A 21,082-nucleotide genomic window follows, 5' to 3' on the forward strand; every position below is an offset into this window, starting at 1 on the left:
CTCAGGGGTGTGGGTAGGGTAGGGCTATTGGTCAGGCTGGGTGCCGGGCCAGCCGGTGCTGAGGCAGCAAAGCAAAGGCGCTCACAGTGTTTTTTTCCCTGCCCTTCAGCCCAGCTCCCCCGGCTGCCCATCTCTCCCTGGCTCCCCTCAAACCCTTTTCCTACCTGCTGCTTCCTGCATCCGTCTCCCGGCAGCACGTGCCTGGGCCGGGCCCTCTCACCTGGCCGCCTCCTCCCGGCGCTTCCCGCCTCCAGGGGCGCTGCGGAGGCTCCCGGCGGAGGCCATAAGAAGCGCTGCAGCGGCGGCAGCCCCGCAGTGTTTGGCGGCCCCGCCCGCCCCCTTTCGCCGCGCAGAGAGCCGGCCGCGCGCGCCCTGCTCCGCCGCGCCAGCATGTCCGCGCTGAGCTCCGCCCGCCGCCTGCTCCTGCTGCGCCCGCCGCGGCTCGCCTGCCCGCGGGCCGCCTGGAGCCGGGGCTGCAGCAGCGCCAGCCCGCCCAACCCGCTAGTCTACCTGGACGTGGGAGCCGACAACCAGCCCCTGGGGCGCGTCGTGTTGGAGGTAGCCGCCCCCTGGGGTCCTCTGTTGCCGGCCGGCGAGGCTCTGCTGGCCCCAGGCCGGGAGTCAGCCGGAGCAGCCCCGAGCCAGGCTCCTGCAGCGGGCTGGGGCGGTGCGCAGGGTGAGGGAGACCGCGGCTGGGGTGATGGTGGCCGAAGCAGCCTGGGAATCCAGAGAGCCGCGGGGGGGGTCCCTGGCTTTGCCTCTGGCTGGCGGTGTGACCTTGGGCGAGTTCCGGCTGCTCCCTGAGCGCGCCGCCCTCGCTGCGCCTGGCCAAGGAGCTCAGAAGGGGGACGGGGGCAGCTGTGGAAAGCCCTTTGGCAATCGGGATTCAGTGAGGAGTGTTATCTGGAAATAGTGCTTGCTCCAGATCTGAACCACCTGGATCGTACCGAGCTGCTACAGGAATATTTGCCTTATAAATAGCCATCTAAAAACTCTTCCCAACCGCCTTTGAAATCTCCAGGCCTGTGTCTCGCACGCACAAGGAGAGTGTGTGGTAGGGACATTGTCGAGTATCAAATTATGCAACAGGACAGTCCCCATCACTGCCCTTTAGAGATCACTGGCAGACTGAGTTCTTATTATTTACTTTGCACCTACCAAGGTCACACAGTAACTCCGGCCAGAGCTGGGAATGCATCCCAGATATCCTGACTCCCAGTCCTGTGTCTTAATTGCTAGATCATGCATCCTTTCAATATAATATGTCCCCTCCAGTCCCCTTTCCCACTGCTGAATGCCTTTTTTAGGTAGTGCCAGAAGGAACTCTAGGAGGAATTGGTTTCATGTTTAGTGTATGAAGTGGCTGAGACAAAGCTGGGTATCCAGACTTATTTGTATGTTGATTTACTCTAAATTGATGATGTGGTGGAAAAAAAGTCCTGTCCTAGAGGAAATGAGTGCCTGGTTTTGAAAGTGACACAGGCAAGGTCAGGACTGGCAGAGGAGCAGACTTGACCACATGAGTAGAACTGTCATTTACCAAGGGAGAGCAGCAAAATGTAATGAACAGGAAATGTTACTGAGTAGGGGATTGCAAGTGTACACTCCCTAGCCAAACTCAAACAGCAAAACCCTCAGCTGGTGTTGGTTGGGTACATATTGAGCACTCAAAGAACTGTTGCTTTGTCTTCAGGAACTCAGCTATGAAAGTACATAAATACTGATACAATGGAGTAGTTAAGACTGTGTAATTCTCCTTTGTAGAATCACTCAAACTACTGAAATTCAAGCTGTACAGTTTTAGTAACTTCCACAGACTTTGGATCCTCTCCTACTCCTCCCAAAATCATTATGAAAGTGAAACAGCCCACTTCCTGTATGTGGCTATTATTTAACTTCCGGATGGGGCAGTTGAGAACTTTTCAGTGCTAGGCTTCTGGCATTATATGGGGTGGTTGTCTTCTTACAGCTAAAGAGCTTTGTTAAGGTGAAGTATGAAAAATACCTGTAAAAGAGTCATAGAAATTGTGGGGAGATGGACAATTATGAAAGGTCCTGGGAATGAGTATGTGTTTGTAATACACACAGAAAATGATCCATCTGTTTTTGCTTTCTCACTTTTCTGTGGAGAAGTTAAATAATGCATTCAGAGATGGAGAGAAATGAGTAATACTGGTTTGCTTGAACTGTTTGAATCTTTGAACTAAGAGGCAAGTTTGGACTAAAATGCTTTGAAGAAAAACTCTGAATTTTTAAATTGATTAAAAACAAAATGTCTCTAGAAAATTATGCTTAAATTGCATAAAATAAGCAAAGTGTTTCTGGTGTTGATTATTTTGGAAACTCTATTTCAGTTGTCCAAAACTACCTTTCTAGCTGCAATCCTCAGTATAGCTTATGTAGCTAATGTCTCTTTCATTATCCTAGGCTTCTGAGTTTTCAGCTTCTTTATTTGTTAAAAAATACTTCCATAAAGTTTTAGGGTTGCCTGTTTTCCTTTATTTTGTTTGTTTTGTACTCTGGCTAAGGGGGCAGAGTTCTCCATTCTGGTTCCTTATCTTGTTTCCTGGAGGTGTTGTCCCAGTTCCTATGCTTTCCATTAGGTTCCTGCAGGATCACACTCCACAAGTTTGTGCAGCTGCTGTCTTTCACATCCACTCAACCACCCAGTTGGTTGCTTGCAAGCTCATAATAATTCAGATACTGGAAAATCTTTGCCATTATAGAAACAGAAAAACAGAAACAGAAAAATCATGCCATGTATTACTCCTGTGATAGTCATGACAAATGCTGAATCTATAATAGCGATATGTCCCTTGTATCTTTAGTACCTGTTTGTGAACACTCTGCGTAGAAGGACTGAAATGTTTGTTTCAGAATATGAAGACAAGAAAGACTGTCATGTTCCATTCTGATTGATATTGATAGAAAGTTCATCACAGCTTCTTTCTTGCCCACCCATCCTTAGGTCTCTTTTGATGTAGCACATGAAGGTTCAAATGTGCTCTGAGAAGGGTTTCATGCGGCCAAAACCTTTGTTGAAAGTATTGCTGTGAAAACTAACCAAAACCAAATAGTCTTCACGTTGTCTTGAACTGTTTGAGGGACTTCTGGTAAAAATACCATTGTGCAAGGAGTTCATTACCAGATAGTCTTCTCTTTGGTATCATAAAATCATTCCTATAAAATTAATGGGATTATAAAGGTCACACCTTCTTGTGACTGAATGTTAGGGCAAAAGGAGGAAGTCAACATGCTTGGCTGTAGCATGTTCATGGTTGCATGGTCTTCCAGTGACTGTACTTGTGTGGCAACTGTTGAGAACATATTACAGGATCCCCCTCTGTGCTGAACTGCATAGGATAGGAGTCTGTTAAAGCCCCAGCTAGAGAGCTTTGGTCATGCTTTTAGCTCTAAAGGCTCCCAGTTCAGTATATGAGCCAAGATAACTGCCATTGCACTTACAGATCCGATACACTCCCTTTGTGGATCTGGCAATGCCTGCATCTTCACAAGGATATCTCTCTGCTCTGATTTGTGGTCTAAGTTGATTGAGGGACAATATGTACCTGAGAACAATCATGTACACTTTTTTGCAGATGGTCACTAGTCTAAAAAATCCATGCTGGCTGTTATGAAGAGATTTGTAGGGTCTACAAAAGTACTTCCTGTGAAATCTTCAGAAATGAAGACTTAATAATTTGACACTGTGTGACTTTGGGAATCAATTTTAGGTGTGCAACGTCTGCTCTTCTTTCTGTTCCTGCTACCTCAGTTTCCATAATATAACTATTTTTAAGCAGGCTTCAAAGATTAGTCTTTGCTGGAAGTAATTTAATTGCAACGATAGTCCAAAATACTTTTGGTCAATGATCCTGAGTCTTTCCAGTCAAATTTCAAATTCTTCCTGAATCTCATGTTGTATTGTTAATTTTAGTTCTTAAATACAACTACAATCAGTCTGAAGTGACTGACCAGAGGCCCAACAAGAAAGAGTTGCTTCAAAGAGGTGGTCTTTAATTACAGGCAAACTGCATTAAACTATTAGGCTATGTTAAAATGGTTGTTTAGGACATGGGGTTGCTTATTTTATATACAAGGTCATCCTTAGTACAGGTCTCCCCCTCTTTGGATTGGCTTAGTTCATGAAACCAATGTAGGTATCTTTTTAACTTTTTTCATGTGTGTATTTTGTTATGTAAAAGCTCACTTTTTGTGCTCTCTCTTTCTCTCTTTTTCACAGCTAAAAGCTGATGTGGTTCCAAAGACTGCTGGTAAGAAAGTGTCCTGAAAGTTTTATACTTTGTGATTTTAAGATTTAGATTAGATGGGGCAGGGGGGAATTGAAATTGGAGGGGAAAATGCATTCAGAATTAAAGCTTTACAGAAACTTTAACTAGCTCAATAGTTGATTGAAAAATAGGACAATATTCATTATGTTTTGTCACCAATTTTTCTAATTTTTTTTCCTGACAAAGTTGAGTTCACTACCTTGCCTGTGCATGAAAGTTATGTGTTTTGGTTACCGACGCTGGACAAAAATGTTTAACAAAAATAAAACATACACTTCTTTCACTGAAATCCAAAGCAACAGCAAATTGGAGGAATTGTGGAGTGGGGACAGTGTGGTTTGGGAGATTGGTAATGGGCGATAGAGGTGAAAGGGAGAAAAATCTAAGATGGTTTTAATCCTTCTACCCTGTTAGTGATCAAAAGTTTTTCTTTGGGGGCTGTTCGATGACCCAAGTGAACTTGAAGTCTTTAAAGCATGATTTGAGGACTTCAGTAACTCAGCCAGAGGTTATAGGTCTGTTACAGGACTGGATGAGGGTCTGTGGCCTGCAGTGTGTAGGAGGTCAGACTGGATGATCATGATGGTCCCTTCTAACCTTAGTCTATGAGTCTGAGTTGGTTGTCTTGGTCTACTTCCTAGTAGACAAGCGTCCGTGGGGAAAAATACCACTTTCACAAATGAAGCAAGAGCAAAGGTTTAAAAGGCATGGAGACTGAAATCTCACTCCTAGAGGTGTTATTTCAAACTGAGATTAAGGGCAAATCTATACTACAAAATTAGGTCAACCTAATTTTGATGTACAGCCACCACAGTGATTGAATTGCTTTTGCATGTCCAAACTATTCTCCTTGTGTCAGCAGTGTGTGTCCTCACCAGGACCCCTTGCACTGATTTAACTTTCAGGGTGGGCATTGTGGGATGGCTTCTGAAAGGCAACCATAGTCGATGTAAACAACACAGTGTCTGTGCTGACACTGGATCGACCTAACTATGTAGTCCTCAGCGCAACATCTCTCACTGAGGTGGAGTTAAGTCACTGTCGTTGGTGGGTTACATTGGTGGGAGCTATGTTTTAGTGCAGACACTTGCAGAGTTTGGTCGAAGGAAGCTGCTTTACGTTGACCTAACTGTAGTGCAGTGTTCCCTCTAATTTTTCCCACGCATAAGTGGAATGAATTTTGTTATGTGCACCAATGTGGAGGAGGTGTGACGCATCCCCTCCATATTGGTGCACATAACAAAATTCATGTGGTGGGGGTGGGGCCGAGGGGTTTGTAGTGTGGGAGGGGCACTCAGGGCTGGGACAAAGGATTGGGGTGTGCTGGGGAGGTGAGGGATCTGCGGTGGGGCCACGGATGAGGGGCTCAGGGCTGGGGCATGGGGGGTTGAGGGCTTTGGCTGGGGGTGCAGGCTCTGGGGTGGAGCCAGGGATGAGGGGTTTGGGGTGCAGGCTTGCCTCGGGGCTATGGTGGGCAGGGAGAGAGGACTCCCCACAGATTTCTCTCCACCCGCAGCAGCACCTGGGCTGGGAGTGGGAGAGGCGCCTCTCCCCTGACCATGGGGCTTAATAGGCAGCTTAGATGGAACTTAACTGTAACGTAAACTAGGCTAAAAGAGTGCAAGTGAAATGACAAACGTTGCATTGTGGCTACCTATAATACTGCACGGTAGTGGGGGTAAACAAACTCTGACTTTGGGGCTCTCTTATTAGTACCTTTCACTAATACAAAGCTCTCAAGCATGCACAATAGAAGAATTGAAAAAAAAAATTAATAGGACTTTATATCACTGTTCGAGACTAAACTTTTTTTAAAGAAAGTGCTTTAAACTTTTTTTAAAAAACACTGATGTGGGACCTAAATTACTTGCCATTTATTTTAATTTGGTTGTAGGGTACTGTATAATGATGTTACATGGTAGTAGTTCATATGTTTTTGTTTTACCAGAAAATTTCAGAGCTCTTTGTACCGGTGAAAAGGGTTTCGGGTATAAAGGATCCACCTTTCACAGAGTGATTCCTTTATTTATGTGCCAGGTAATGTAACCTTCAGTATTTTCACCAAACTTTTATTTTGGGAAACATATTATGGCGGATCTATTATACTGAATTCTGATATCTGATTTAAGAATTATTTTTATTTGTACAGTATTAGAACACAAGTTTAACACTGACTTTTAAATAGTTTTGCTGTTGTAACCTCTTAACAGCAGAAGGAAGATATGACAATGTGCCTTGCATTTCTGATCCTGTTGCTATGGCTGTTGTGTAGCACATGCCACTCTAGACTGCTTTCAGAAATCCTGATTTTGGGAGCTGTGCTTTTGTGTAGTGATGTATTTTAACAAGTGGTGTGCTCAGTAAAATGGCTGTTGGTAAGGAAAACAGTCTGTGTGTAGAATTATAATCAGTGCAATGTAGCACATAAGAGAACAATGTACCCAATCTTTCTTTGCTGACAACATCTTGTTAAGCTATATTATGTTTGCTGTTGATATACAGGCATTTAAAAGAAAACAATCGGAGATTTCGTATGAACTACTCACTGTGTTTTCCAAGTAAATAGGCTGACTCACTAAAAGAATACTTGGTGTCTTAAGAGATTCTGAATGTGGCAATTACTTCTAATTTGAAGACTGAATCATTCTAAACTGCTATAAATAATACACAAACATGACAGTGATCCTGTTTAAAATAAAGTGTATATACACTTTGGAAGAGAAATTAATAGCCTACCTGTTTTGTGTGGATGCTTTATTAACATTCCATGATGCTCTGCATGACAGAAGGAGTGTGTTCCATTGCACTTGGACACAATTCCCCCCACCCCCAATTGCTGCAGTGTACTGGACTGCATGATAATTATTTGCTTTCTCTCACCCCAGTGAAGGCTGCATTTCAACAGTAGTGTATTTATAGAGTTTTTGAATGGCTTTGTGATTTATTTGAGGTGAAAGGCTTTATAAACATGTAAATGCTGTTTTTAATCAATAACCTTGGAGGCACTTGCATCTTGAGCAAAAAACTGCATTTAAAATTTAAAAAATACCAAAACTCAAATGTTCTCATGTTGTCCTACTTTTGATAAGGGAAAGCGGACAAATATGCTGCAGTAGACTGACTTTATTTTGAAAATACACTTTGGATCCTGTGGTGGTGGTGGAAAAGAATCAAGGTCTAGACTATGACCTGGGGGTCAGGAACTTGAAAATATTGATTGCTGCTCCACCACTAACTTACATAGTTCTATCCAAAATTAGTTGCCTGTCTCTCAGAAGTGTTGAGATGATGAGTTAGTGTTTGTAAAGTGCTCTGTATTTGCAGATGTGTAACTGCTACTATATGCTTCAAGGACCATATAATAATTCTAGGACAATTTTTCTTTTAACATTCTAAAAGTGGTGGAAATAGTGAAAGCCATTCCACTCGTAGGAGGTGCAATGTTAGTGTGATGCAGCCTGACGAATACACCTAATTAAAGGTTGCCATGAACTTTACTTTGCAATTCAGATGCCTCTTGATGACACACAGCACGTAAAGCATGCTTCTGGGATTACACAAGAATTGCCACACTATTATGTAAAGCACACCTTGGGGCAGATCAAGCCAATCTTGAAAATGTGAATGTCATACACAATATCTTATGATTCCAAAGAACATAAGAGCTGTCATACTGGGGGAGACTATGGTCCGTCTTGCCCAGTATTGTATCTCCAATAGTGTCCTGGGCCAGAGCTTTTGGGGAGATATGCAGAGCAATTATAAAATGATACACCCCTGTCTTCCACTCCCCGGCTTCTGGTAGTCAGAAGTTTTAGACCTACCCCGAGCATGGAGTGGCATCTGACCATCTTGGCTAATAGCAATTGATGGACCTATTTCTCCACGGACTTTTCCAGTCCTTTTTTGAATCCAGTTATACTTATGGCCATCACAACATCCTGTGGCAATGAGTTCTATGGGTTAGTTGTTGTGTAAAAAATTACCTCCTCTTACGTGTATTAAACCTGCCAACTTTTCATTTTATCAAGTGACCCCTGGTAAATAACACTTCTTTATTCATTTTTTCCACACTTTTCATAATTTTATAGACCCCATCATATCCCCCCTTTAGTCATCCCTCTTCTAAAATGAAGCACTCTAATCTTTTTAAGTCCCTGCTCATATGGAAGCTGTTCCATACCCTTGATCACCTTTGCCCTTCTCTGACCCTTGTCCAGTTCTACTGTATCCTTTTTGAGATGGGTTTTGAAGTACTGGATACAGTTGGCGCACCATGGATTTATATAGTGGCATTATGGTATTTTCTGTCTTCTATTCTATCCCTTTCCTAATTGTCCCTAACATTCCGTTTGCAAGGATTAGCTTTCGTTTGCAGCAGTGTGCTTGACACTGTACATACATAAGAACTCTCAGTCTGTGTCCCGAGGAACGTTCAGCCTATGGTAGTTACAAGGCAGATAAAACAGGTCAGACATAGGACACATCAGGTGATCCTATGAATTAGGATTAATTGCCTAACAATTTTTGTCCTGTAAAAGAAAAACTATCGGGGGCATGATCCTGCGGCCTCTGCGAAAACTCCCATTCAGCTCTGAGTGTGACTAGAATCAGATCATCTTTCCAAATTTAAAACTACAAAATCAAAATGTTTGGATTAAGACTCCCACAGTATCGGAATCTCTTCCATTGAGGGTAGGAAGTCTGCCAGTACTGCATAATCACCAGGTGAGTCTTCAGTACCTCTGTATTGAAGTGGTGAATAAAGTATCCATTGGGGACCTTTCCTGCAAAGTTATCCTAATTGTGAGCTCAACTGGAAAAAGTGAGTGAAAGTTTATAAAATTGTTACAAGAACCTATAACAAATGATAAGACTTTCTGGGAAAATTATCAGAAGAAGCTGTCTGACAACTGCAGACTGAGAAATGGGCAGACGGGACAGGAGCAAGGTATATGATCCTTGCTGCCATCCCCATCATTTCCTGGTACCCTGGGATCCACCACATCACTGTTGAGCCTTCATCATCCTAATCCTGACCTGACCAGGCCAGAGAGAGGGGGACCCAGATGACATAGCCACCTTCAGTGGCTCTGGCTAACTAGGATGTGAGACTTTGTCACCAATCCCCACTCCCACCCACATGTCCTTTTTTCTTCCCCACTTTATTTCTTCTCTTTCCTAACCCTCTCCTTTTGCCTTCTGTCTAACAAGGGTCGATGTTGGTATGAGTTTCCCAGGTCTCAGAGTGGCTAATAAGACCAAGTGCCATGTATTTGTTTTTCCAGCAGTGAGGTGGCAAGTAAACATTGACCCAAGACAGAAGCTGTATTTTGTGTCTTTGCTATTCTTTTCTCTCCCGTCTTGTGTGTATTTGTCTTATTTTGTCTTCTAGGAAACAGGATTGGGATTTTAACAAAAACAGCACCAGCCTATCTTAATTAAATGTCTTTTTTTGGGAAAAAGAGAAGTTATTTCCACCTTTAATACTATCTAAAAGACTGTTGAACGATGGTTTTGGGTTTTTTCCATTTAAGGACTCTCTACAGCTAAAGGGAACAAGATGTTAAAATGAAAGTTCAACTTAACGCATTTGAAATATAAAGTATTAACTGTTTTTCCTCCATTTCTATATCTTTAATAAAAGGTTTAAAATTTTTAATCATGTGTTTGCTGTAGTACTAAGCAGGCTGAAGTCTTTGTATACCAAAGCCTGAACCTTGCTTAATGTTGTTTAATGTTGGATGGTGACAGGGTCATATTAACTCCTTTGAGCCCGTATATTCCATGTAAATTAATTACAACAGTGCGTATATTTTTAATAGCACCTGTTTTAGTATAAAATGCAACCTGTACATTAGTAAAGTTAAAAACCACTTATGTTTCAGGCTGGGGACTTTACCAACCACAATGGCACAGGAGGAAAATCCATTTATGGCAGTCGATTTCCAGATGAAAATTTCATACTTAAGCACGTTGGACCTGGTAAATAAACTTATTCCTCTTCCCTTCTGCTGAGTAATTTGTAATGATTGGTACCTGTAGAAAATGTCATTTTAAGGAGCACATATTTGAGGTGGGTGAGGTACTTGATCATTACAAAAAGGTCCATTGAGGTGGTGTCGAAGTGGTGAGGTGTTACTAGTTCAGCTGTGTTAATATACACATCATGTAGACAGCCTATGATGGGTGACAGTCAGATCATCACACCTATTGCAGTTTGCTTTAAGTGGATGCTATGCAAATTATCATAGCCTAACATGTTTGTTCTATTTTATGTTTACAAACTGTCCCAAACGTGGAACAACTCTTTTTGTAATGGAATGGAATTTGGCTACATTTTCTGTTTTCTGAATCTCCTGACTTGAATTTTTACTCAGAGTGAAATGAAGTGGTCATGGGTCTGTCTGACTGGTCACCATGGTGTTGGCTGTCCACCAGCTAGATGGTGTGGAAGGGAGCACAAAAGCTTTTAGCCAAAAGATCGGTTATAGCAACAGACGAATTATAACCAACTATAGTCAAAAGAGCAGGTGAATACAGGGGTGAGCGGGAAGAACCCAGTCACCTAGGAACATACACTTAGGAAATGTCTATGCAATTCTAACATATCAGACTGTTCCATTTATCATGGGGACCAAGTCAGTTGGTTTTCCCTATTTACCATGCAAGCCACAATAGACATTACAAGGTAGGAGCCACCTTCAGGATCCCAATCGGTGGTGAGCTGGAGCCAGTTCTAAAAGGGCTTCTAAATTTAACAACTGGCCAAAAGTGGCACCTTAGGCGCTGACTCTGTAGGTGCTCTGGGGCTGGAGCACCCATGGGGAAAATTTGGTGGTACAGAGCACCCACCAGCAGCTCCCCTCCCCGCCCCCAGCTCACCTCTGCTCCACTTCTGCCCCTGATTCCCACGAATCAGCTGTTCGCACGGGAAGCCTGGGAGGGCTAAGACGTAAGCAGCTGCTTCATGCTTAGGTCCAAGGAGGCGGAGCGGAGGTGAGCTGGGGTGGGGGGGCACAAGGAGGGCTGCCCGCACCGCAGCAGGTAACCTTCGGGGGGGGACACGCAGGGGAACCGCTCCCTGCCCCAGCTCACCTCCGCCTCCCTGGGCCTGCCTGCTTCTCAGCCCTCCCAGGCTTCCTACACAAACAGCTGATTTGCGGGAAGTCGGGGGTGTGGAGAAGCAGAGTGGGGTGGCACATTCAGAGGAGGAGGTGGAGTGGAGGTGAGCTGGGGCCGGGCAGGGAGCTGCCGGTGGGTCACCCGCCAAATTTTCCCCATGGGTGCTCCAGCCCCGGAGCACCCACGGAGTCTGTGCCTAAGGTTTCAGAGTAACAGCCGTGTTAGTCTGTATTCGCAAAAAGAAAAGGCGTACTTGTGGCACCTTAGAGACTAACCAATTTATTTGAGCATGAGCTTTCGTGAGCTACGGCTCACTTCATCATTTTAAAGAGAGTGGTCACTTTGGATGGGCTATTACCAGCAGGAGAGTGAGTTTGTGGGCAGGGGGGCAGAGGGTGAGAGAACCTGGATTTGTGCTGGAAATGGCCCAACTTGATGATCACTTTAGATAAGCTATTACCAGGAGGAGAGTGGGGTGGGAGGAGGTATTGTTTCATGGTCTCTGTGTGTATATATAATGTCTTCTGCAGTTTCCACAGTATGCATCCGATGAAGTGAGCTGTAGCTCACAAAAGCTCATGCTCAAATAAATTGGTTAGTCTCTAAGGTGCCACAAGTACTCCTTTTCTTTGTGCCTAAGGTGCCACTTTTGATGTGATCAATGTGGGGAGCAGCCGCTCCCCCTGCTCCCCCCCAGCTATGCTACTCCGCACCTAGGAGCCAGAGGGACCTGCCAGATGCTTGCCGGGAGCTGCCCCAGATAAGCAGCGCCGGGACTCCCCACCTCGCCCCCCGGCAGGTCCCTCTGGCTCTTAAGGCCAGGGCACGGTGGGCACCCACTACGGTAGCCCACGAGACCCTCCTGCCTGGTTCCGGGGGCAGTCAGGAGACAGGGGAAGGGGGTGGATGGGGCAAGGGTGGGAGGGGTGTCGAGGAATGTGGGGGGCTGGATAGGGCAGGAGTCCCAGGGGGTGGGCCACGACCCCCTTGTGGAGTGAGGAGGGAACCAGTTGTTAAGATTTTGGCAGCTCATCACTGGTCCCAATGGCAGATGAACTATCCCCATACTACCATTGCTGGAGGAGAAAGGAAAGGAGAAAGAAAGGGTGGGACATAAGCAGCCACGCTGAAGCAACATGCCTTCCGCCCTATTCCGCATCTCTACTAGCCTTATGTATGCAAAGGAAAAATGCATTTTCTCTACAGCACATTTTTCAGATGAATACATTGCTAATATGTTCATGTTTTTGCAGGTATACTCTCAATGGCCAATGCAGGACCCAATACAAATGGGTCTCAGTTCTTCATTTGCACTGCCAAAACTGACTGGTAAGTTTTCCGTAGAAATACATATGGTAACACTTACCCCATGGGTCTGCAGTTTTTAAAAATGTATCTACATTAATTGCTCTGTCATTACAAGTCTTGAAGTTCTGCAGAAAAGGACCTGGGGATTACAGTGGATGAGAAGCTGGATTTGAGTCAGCAGTGCGCCCACATTGCTAGGAGGGCTAAAGGCCTATTGGGCTGCATTAGTAGGAACATTGCCAGCAGATCGAGGGAAGTGATTATTCCCCTTTATTGGGCACTGGTGAGGCCACATCTGGAGTATTGAGTCCAGTTTTGGGCCCCCCCACTACAGAAAGGATGTGGACAATTTGGAGAGAGTCCAGTGGAGAGCAATGAAAATGATTAGGGGGCTGGAGCACATGACTTACGAGGAGAGGCTGAGAGAACTGGGCTTATTTAGTCTGCAGAAGAGAAGAGTGAGGGAGGATCTGATAGCAGTCTTCAACTACCTGAAGGGGGGTTCCAAAGAGGATGGAGCTCGGCTGTTCTCAGCGGTGGCTGATGACAGAACAAGAAGCAGTGGTCTCAAGTTGCAGTGCGGGAGGTCTAGGTTGGGTATTAGAAAACACTATTTCACTAGGAGGGTGGTGAAGCACTGAAATGGGTTACCTAGAGAGGTGGTGGAATCTCCATCCATTGAGGTTTTTAAGGCCCAGCTTGACAAAGCCCTGGCTGGGATGATTTAGTTGGTGTTTGTCCTGCTTTGAGCAGGGGTTGAGCTAGATGACCTCCTGAGGTCTCTTCCAACCGTAATCTTCTATGATTTGGGGAGATTGGAGGAAATGAGGACATAAGGGAGATAAATCAGTTGATGTTGCGCTGTGCATTTGAATGGATCCAATAAGTGGTTTCATTTTCCTATTATAAAATGAAGGCATCACATTTATTTTTATTCTCATTTTCTTTGGATGCAGTAATGTACCTCTTGCTGTTTCCAGCATACTTCAGTAATACCTTCATCATTGCTGGAACAAGCCTTTGCTTCTTCCAAGTCCAAAGTTGATTAGCATTGGTAGCGCAGGGTGAAGCCATAGGTCAGGAGTGGAAATTAAGAAAAAGGAGTCAGCCTTAACCAGATATTTACCCTGTGAGTTGTAAATTTCTCCATCACTTCCTAGGAAATAATCTGTTTGAGCCAGAAGCTCTAAACATAAGTTAATAGGATGAACATGGGTGGAGGACTGCTCTCCCTTGCATGTTTAAAAAGTTTACTTTTTTTAACTTCTAAAGAAATTACAAGTGAGTCTGGACACTGGGACTACTTCATTAGCATTATGTGAGTTAGAAAAATATAAAACCTTGGGTTAGCTGAAGGTTCATGCATCTCTTCCTCCCCGTTCCTCCTCCTCTTCCCCCCAATTACAACAATCTTGTAAGTGTATTGAGACCTCCTACAAAACTGCAGGACAGTAATGAATGCAATGTATGCTTTCCCCTCCCCTCCATGCAAAAAGATTCTACGAACAAATTCTCACTGTAGCCCCAGGATGTGTAGAATGCTTACTGACAAGTGGAGATAGGTTAAGTGATTTGGTCAATCCTGGGGCTTCCAGTCTCCCAGGTTGGGTTGCTTCACTAGACACCATGCTGCCTTACAGTCCCGAAAGGCCTGACCCAGATGCAATTGTACTCGAGAGACTTATATTGACTTCAGTGAGCTTTGGATTAGCCCCACTTAGAACAGCCTTTGCTATTCACGTCTCTCTCTCTACTGCTCCTGTCATTTGGAATACCTTTTCTGTAGCTGTCTGCCTCATCGTGTCAGTACATTTTGCTCCCATATTTAAGACGTTCCCCTTGCCCTCCCTCCCCAACTATACCACTTCCCTTCTATCTCCATCTCCTTCTGCTATTGGTACTTAAGGCTTACAACCTGAAACGCTTTACGTTCTTAAGTAATGGGCACTACGCAAGATAAGGCCATTATCCTGCTAACTTTTATTCATGTGAGGAAGGGCCTGTAGGATCAGGTCCTAAAGCTGTATTGTATTCTTTTACTTTTTCAGTAAGTAGAGTTTATCAGAATGTCATCAGCTAGTCTGAATATGCATTCATATTCAGCATCCCCCTTACTTTGTGTGTATTTAGTTTAATATTGCTTTTACTTATACTTATTTATTATTCATATCACAGGCTAGATGGAAAACATGTTGTGTTTGGATACGTAAAGGAAGGAATGGAAGTTGTGAAAAAAATCGAGAGCTTTGGTTCCAAGAATGGAAAGACATCCAAAAAGATTGTCATTACTGACTGTGGTCAGCTGTCGTAACCCACTGCCTGTAACTCAGGAGAACTTAGGTGCTGTGAAAAAGAAAAATGAGGAAGAAGCTTGTCTGATTTCACTTTTAGCATTGTTAATTGCTGATGTGAAAATATATTTATGTCTGTTCAAGATAATTCATTGAAAAGATGCTATGATCAGGGACAGTAGAAATGTGAGGAACTCTAGTTAAAAAACTCCATCTTATTGTGGGTAGGGTCTAGAGTCCATGTTTTCTATCTAACTTGGCTCTACTTTTACATTGTTGTATAATATTATTTACTCACAACAATGAGAATATTCTTAAAATATGTATTAGCGTGTTAAACTGAACTACCAAAATAGAGGCTTTCAGGCCAAGCTTGATCGAGAACCCCATAGTATCCTGCAAGCTGAAGTGCAGTCATTCAACACTGTATTGGGCAGCAATATGAATATTAATTTTGTCATAAATTACAAGACACATTGTGAGCCTTATCAGAATATTTGAAAGATTATCCTGTTGTCGACTTGGCTAGTCAGAGTTTGCACCCTTCTCTATTTCAAATGAATGTAAAGTTAGTGTTTGACAAATCCATCCAGGTTCAGTGAATAAATTCATTAGCTGGATGTTTCAGGCAGTAGGATCAACAGTGAAGTAATTAAGGATGTTGCATTTAAACTTTTGTAATTGTAGTTAAAATGCTTCATTAAGATGAAATAAAGAATGCTGCATTTCCTTTGGTGCTATGTTTCATTCCTGTCTGGTTGCGGACTTGAAGTTGTACTGATAAAGCAAATTAGTTAATGCTCTCAAGGCTATCTCTGCAACCAGAAGGACTAGAATCTTCTTTCTGCAAAAGATGACAAAACTTAGAGTGCAACTTAAATCGATGGATTTCTATTGTCTTGGACCATTCTTTAACAGAGGGGGGAAACTAAGACTAAGGCTTGGTCTACACTGGGAGGGGGGATCGACCCGAGATACGTTGACTTCAGCTACGCTATTCTCATAGCTGAAGTTGCGTATCTTAGGTTGACTTACCTCGCGTCCTCACAGTTGACTGCCGCCGCTCCCCTGTCGACTCCGCTTCTGCCTCTTGCCACAGTGGAGTACAGGAGTCGACGGCAGAGCGATCGGGGATCAATCACTACCCGCCAATCCGGCGGGTAGTGTAGATGTACCCACAAAGTATCTTGTATCTAAATGAATTGATCAAATTAACTTTTTGCTTTACATTATATTAAACTGAGTTGGTGGGCATGCTACCACAGCTCCAGTCATTTACTTGATAGAGTCAAGAGATAACCAGAACTGATCAAGTGACCTTCTTTGTAATGCAACTGCTAACTAACCAGCAGTGCAGCTCTACTCTGAAACCTGACTAGGTAAAAATAGCAGCAGATCCATTTTCTGTGTGTATTTAGAATGCTATCCCAAATGACAAATAAGTTTTACTGCTTTTTGTTTCTGTTAGCCCGTCAGAGCCAACTTATCTTGGGGATTAGCTGGATTCCATTTCTTCTGGTGCATCATCAACAGAATTACTAATTTAAAATTGGTTACTTCAGTGAGAGGGAAGGAATCCAGATGGTCTGATGGGAGTCCATCAAGAGTTTTCAGGGCTGGCAGTTAGAAAATACATCTTTTCACTTGTAAACTGTGTACATCTGATAGGGAAGCATTGAGAAATAATGGTAATAAAACTTACAATGACATTTCTAGAGTCACTTAAGCTGCTAAATATATATATATTTATATATAAGTGGTGGAGGAAGTGTCTTGGTGGCTGGTACAGTAATTATTCAGGAAATAAAAATAAAATGTGAAGGCTCTTTCCAAATGTGAGTTAATGTCCATCATATAGAACAACAGTATGCAAGTTTAAAATGCATCATGCACTAGATGGATGTCTTTTTAGCTAATTGAAGATTACATACATTTGTGTATGTGTGTGATGGAATTTCAAGTATAATTTCACAGAAAATAGGACTGAACCGCTTTTTATTATAGTTCCACTATTGATTTCTTTTGAAATGTTTAAATATTTTAGCTAATGTTGAATGTTGATATAAAATATTTTATATGTTCCCTTCATTTGTGTGTGGAAAATCATTAAATACATTTTTTGGTTAAAAAAGAAGTCTGTTTCTTATGTGAGTTTAATGTTGTCCATTGATTTAAAACTGGCATGTGAACAGCTGAAATATCACAGCATTGGTTGTGTTTCACTCGAGCTGCACTATTCTCTGAAATTCCCCCTTGTCATATTTTGTCTATATCAAGGGTGGCCAACCTGCGCCTGAGAAGGAGCCAGTGTGCATTGCCAAAGAGCAACAGTAACACGTCAGCTTCCCCTCAGCCCGCTTCCCCCCCGCCCCCAGTGTCTCCCACCCTACAGCTGCACTGCTGATTAGCACCTAACCCTCCATCCCTGCACCTCCTGCCTGCTGCGATCAGCTGTTTAGTGGTGTGCAGCAGACTCCGGGAAGGGGTGGGAGCCTTGGGGAAGGAGTGGAGTGGGGCCTGGGGCAGAGCCAGGGGTTGAGCAGTGAGCACCCTGTAGCACACTGGAAAGTTGGAACCTGTAGCTCCAGCCCTGGTGTTGGCGTCTATGCCAGGAGTTGCATATTAACCTCTGAAGAGCCACATGTGGGCCACCCCGGTCTATATCAATGGTCCTCAGAGCTGCCACTTCTTCATTTAGTAGATACTCAGAACCACAAAACTCGTCGTAGTCAGCAAGTCAAACTTTCATGATTGTCTTACACTGGAGAGAGAGCTCTTCTAAAATGGGTTAATGTGTGCATGGGGAGATTAATGCCAGAAGGGATCATTTGATCATCTGGCCTGATATGGAGAACACAAGACATAAAATTTCACTGTTATCCCTGTACTGAGCTCAATAACTTCTGTTTGACGAAAGCATAACTTCCAGAAAGGCCTCCAATATTGATTTGAAAATATCAAGAGATAAAAAAATCCATAACTTCCCCTGGCAATTTGTTCCAGTAATTAATCACTCACAATTTTTTGTTTTTTTTGTTAAACAAGTGCTTTCTTTCTAATTTGAAATTTGTCTGATTTAGCTTCCAGTCACTGGTTCTTTGCTATCCCTGTCTCCGCTAGATTAAAGAGATCTACTATCTTTTTTCCCTGTGAAGGTACTTCTACTCTGTAATACACTTCTACACTGTGAAGGTACTTATACGCCTCTCTGTTTTTTTGATACAGAGCTCAATCTTGTTCAGTTTATCTTAATGGAGGGGATTTTCCCTAGCCTTCAAATGATTTGTTTTTCTTGCAGCGTTCAATTTTTCAACATCCTCTTTAAAATATGGATTCCAGAACTTGATGCAGTATTCCACTATCTGTCTCTCACCACTGTCATATGAAGAGGTAAAAGCACCCTCCTGGTCCTACTCACTACTTCTGTTTTATACATCCACAGATTGCATTAGCCCTTTTTGCCACAGTACTCCACTGGAAGGTCATGTGGGAGTTGCTTGTCTATTATGACCCCCTAATCCTTTTTGGAGTCACTGCTTCCCAGGATAAAGTTACCCTTCCTGTAAGTATGAGCTACATTTCTTGTTGCTAGAGGAATAACTTTGCATTTGGCTGCATTAAAACACATTTTGTTTGAAAGGGCCTACCTACCAAGCGATCACTGTATGACTGCCCTGTCCTCATTATTTATCATTTTCCTAATCTTTGTGTCATCTTCAGATTTTATCAGCAGTGATTATATGTTTACTTCTGAATCCCAAATGTCAAATTGTATCAGGCTTAGTACTAATCTCTGCTGAATCCACTAGAAACGATTATTCAGTGATGATTCCCCATTGTCTGCCACTACCTTTTTGTGATTTGTCAGTTAGCCAGTTCTTAACCCTTTTAACGTGGAATCATAGAATCGTAGGACTGCAAGGGACCTTGAGAGGTCATTTTGTCCAGTCCCCTGCACTTGTGGCAGGACTAAGTATTATCTTGACCATTCCTGACAGGTGTTTGTCTAATCTGCTCTTAAAAATCTCCAATGATGGAAACTCCACAACCTCCCTAGGCAATTTATTCCAGTGCTTAACCACCCTGGCTGCCATTTAAGCCCATTGTCCTATCCTCAGTGTTTGAGAACAATTTTTCTCCTTGTAACAACCTTTTATATACATGGAAACTGTTCTCATGTCACCCCCTGTCTTCTCTGCAAAAATTGGGTTTGTTTGGTCTGGAGAAATCTTCCCTCACAGGTCATATTTTGTAGACCTTTAATAATGGTTTTTCTTCTCTGGACTTTTTCCCATTTGTCCACATCTTTCCTGAAATGTGGCGCATAGAACTGGACACAGTCCTCCAGCTGAGGAAGAAATACTTTTTGTTTCTTGCTTACAACACTCCTGCTAATAGATCCCAGAATGAAGTTTGCTTTTTTTGCAACAGTGTTGCACTGTTGACTCATATTTAGCTTGTGATCCACTATGGTCCTGAGTTCCCTTTCTGCAGTACTCCTTCCTAGGCAGTCATTTCCTATTTTGTATGCAGGCAACTGATTGTCCCTTCCTAAGTAGAGTACTTTGCATTTGTCCTTATTGAATTTCATCCTATTTACTTTGGACCATTTCTCCAATTTGGCCACATTGTTTCAATCCTATCGTCCAAACTCCTCCCAGCTTGGTTTCGTCTGAAAACTTTATAAGTGTAGTCTCTATGCCATTATCTAAATTATCGATGAATGTAATGAACAGAAATACACCCAGAACTGATTCCTGCAGGTCCCCACCTGACATGCCCTTCCAGTTTGACTGTGAACCACTGACTACTCTCTGGGAATGGTTTTCCAATCAGTTATGCCCCCACTTTATAGTAGCTCCATCTAGGTTGTATTTCCCTAGTTTGTTTGAGGTCATGCAAGATAGTATCAAAAGCCTTACTAAAGTCAAGATATACCACACCACTGTTAGACATCTGTCAAGGTTCCTTCCCCACTCTAAACTCTAGGGTAGAGACGTGGGGACCTGCATGAAAGACCCCCTAAGCTTATTCTTACCAGCTTAGGTTAAAGATTTCCTCAAGGTACAAATTTTGCCTTGTCCTTGAACCCTGTGCTGCCACCACCAAGCGTGTTAAACAAAGAACAGGGAAAGAGCCCACTTTGGAGACGTCTTCCCCCCAAAATATCCCTCCAAGCCCTACACCCCCTTTCCTGGGGAAGGCTTGATAAAAATCCTCACCAATTTGCATAGGTGAACACAGACCCAAACCCTTGGAACTTAAGAACAATGAAAAAGCAATCAGGTTCTTAAAAGAAGAATTTTAATTAAAGAAAAAGTAAAAGAATCACCTCTGTAAAATCAGGATGGTAAATACCTTACAGGGTAATCAGATTCAAAACATAGAGAATCTCTCTAGGCAAAACCTTAAGTTACAAAAAGACACAAAAACAGGAATATACGTTCCATTCAGCACAGCTATTTTACCAGCCATTAAACAAAAGAAAATCTATCGCATTTCTAGCTAGATTACTTACTAACTTAATAGAACTTCTGAAGAACATTCCTGATCCGTTCCTGGCAAAAGCATCACACAGAGAGACAGACCCTTTGTCCCGCCCCCCAGCTTTGAAAGTATCTTGTCTGCTCATTGGTCATTTTGATCAGGTGCCAGCGAGGTTATCTTAGCTTCTTAACCCTTTATAGGTGAAGGGGTTTTGCCTCTGCCCAGGAGGGATTTTATAGTTCTGTATACAGAAAGGTGGTTACCCTTCCCTTTATATTTATGACAACATCTAATCACTTGTAACCCTTTTGGTGAAAACTGAAACAAAAATGCCATTTAGCACTTCTGCCATTTCCTCGTTTTCTGTTTGTTTCCCCCCCTCATTGAGAAATGGGGCCTACCCTGTCCTTGGTCTTCCTCTTTCTTCTAATGTATTTGTAGAATGTTTTCTTGTTACCCTTGTATGTCTCGAGCTAGTTTGATCTTGTTTTTTGCCTTGCCCTTTCTAATTTTGTCTCTCTATGCTTATGTTCTTTGTTTATATTTATTCTTTGTAATTTGACCCAGTTTCCACTTTTT

At 43.1% G+C, this 21,082-nt stretch overlaps 1 protein-coding gene across 1 annotated transcript; it reads left to right on the forward strand.

Annotated features, from left to right (window-relative positions):
* Positions 1 to 312: 312 nt before the first annotated feature.
* On the forward strand, positions 313 to 15,745 carry PPIF (peptidylprolyl isomerase F). Its single transcript, XM_084633773.1, has 6 exons — positions 313 to 558; positions 4,244 to 4,274; positions 6,241 to 6,329; positions 10,181 to 10,277; positions 12,671 to 12,746; positions 14,901 to 15,745. The coding sequence occupies exons 1-6, from the start codon at positions 391 to 393 to the stop codon at positions 15,034 to 15,036; spliced, it is 597 nt and encodes a 198-aa protein (XP_084489899.1). The 5' UTR covers positions 313 to 390; the 3' UTR covers positions 15,037 to 15,745.
* The last annotated feature ends 5,337 nt before the right edge of the window (positions 15,746 to 21,082 follow it).

The sequence above is a fragment of the Lepidochelys olivacea genome, assembly GCF_965140295.1.
Source record: "Lepidochelys olivacea isolate rLepOli2 genome assembly, chromosome: 7".
Classification (NCBI taxonomy): Eukaryota; Metazoa; Chordata; order Testudines; family Cheloniidae; genus Lepidochelys; species Lepidochelys olivacea.

Bases quoted from the DNA above. Each gene is read 5' to 3' on its own strand.
- PPIF (XM_084633773.1), top strand. From the start codon at position 391: ATGTCCGCGCTGAGCTCCGCCCGCCGCCTGCTCCTGCTGCGCCCGCCG. The intron at 559-4,243 runs GTAGCCGCCCCC...TCTTTTTCACAG, and splicing joins TGGGGCGCGTCGTGTTGGAG to CTAAAAGCTGATGTGGTTCC. The intron at 12,747-14,900 runs GTAAGTTTTCCG...TTCATATCACAG, and splicing joins TGCACTGCCAAAACTGACTG to GCTAGATGGAAAACATGTTG.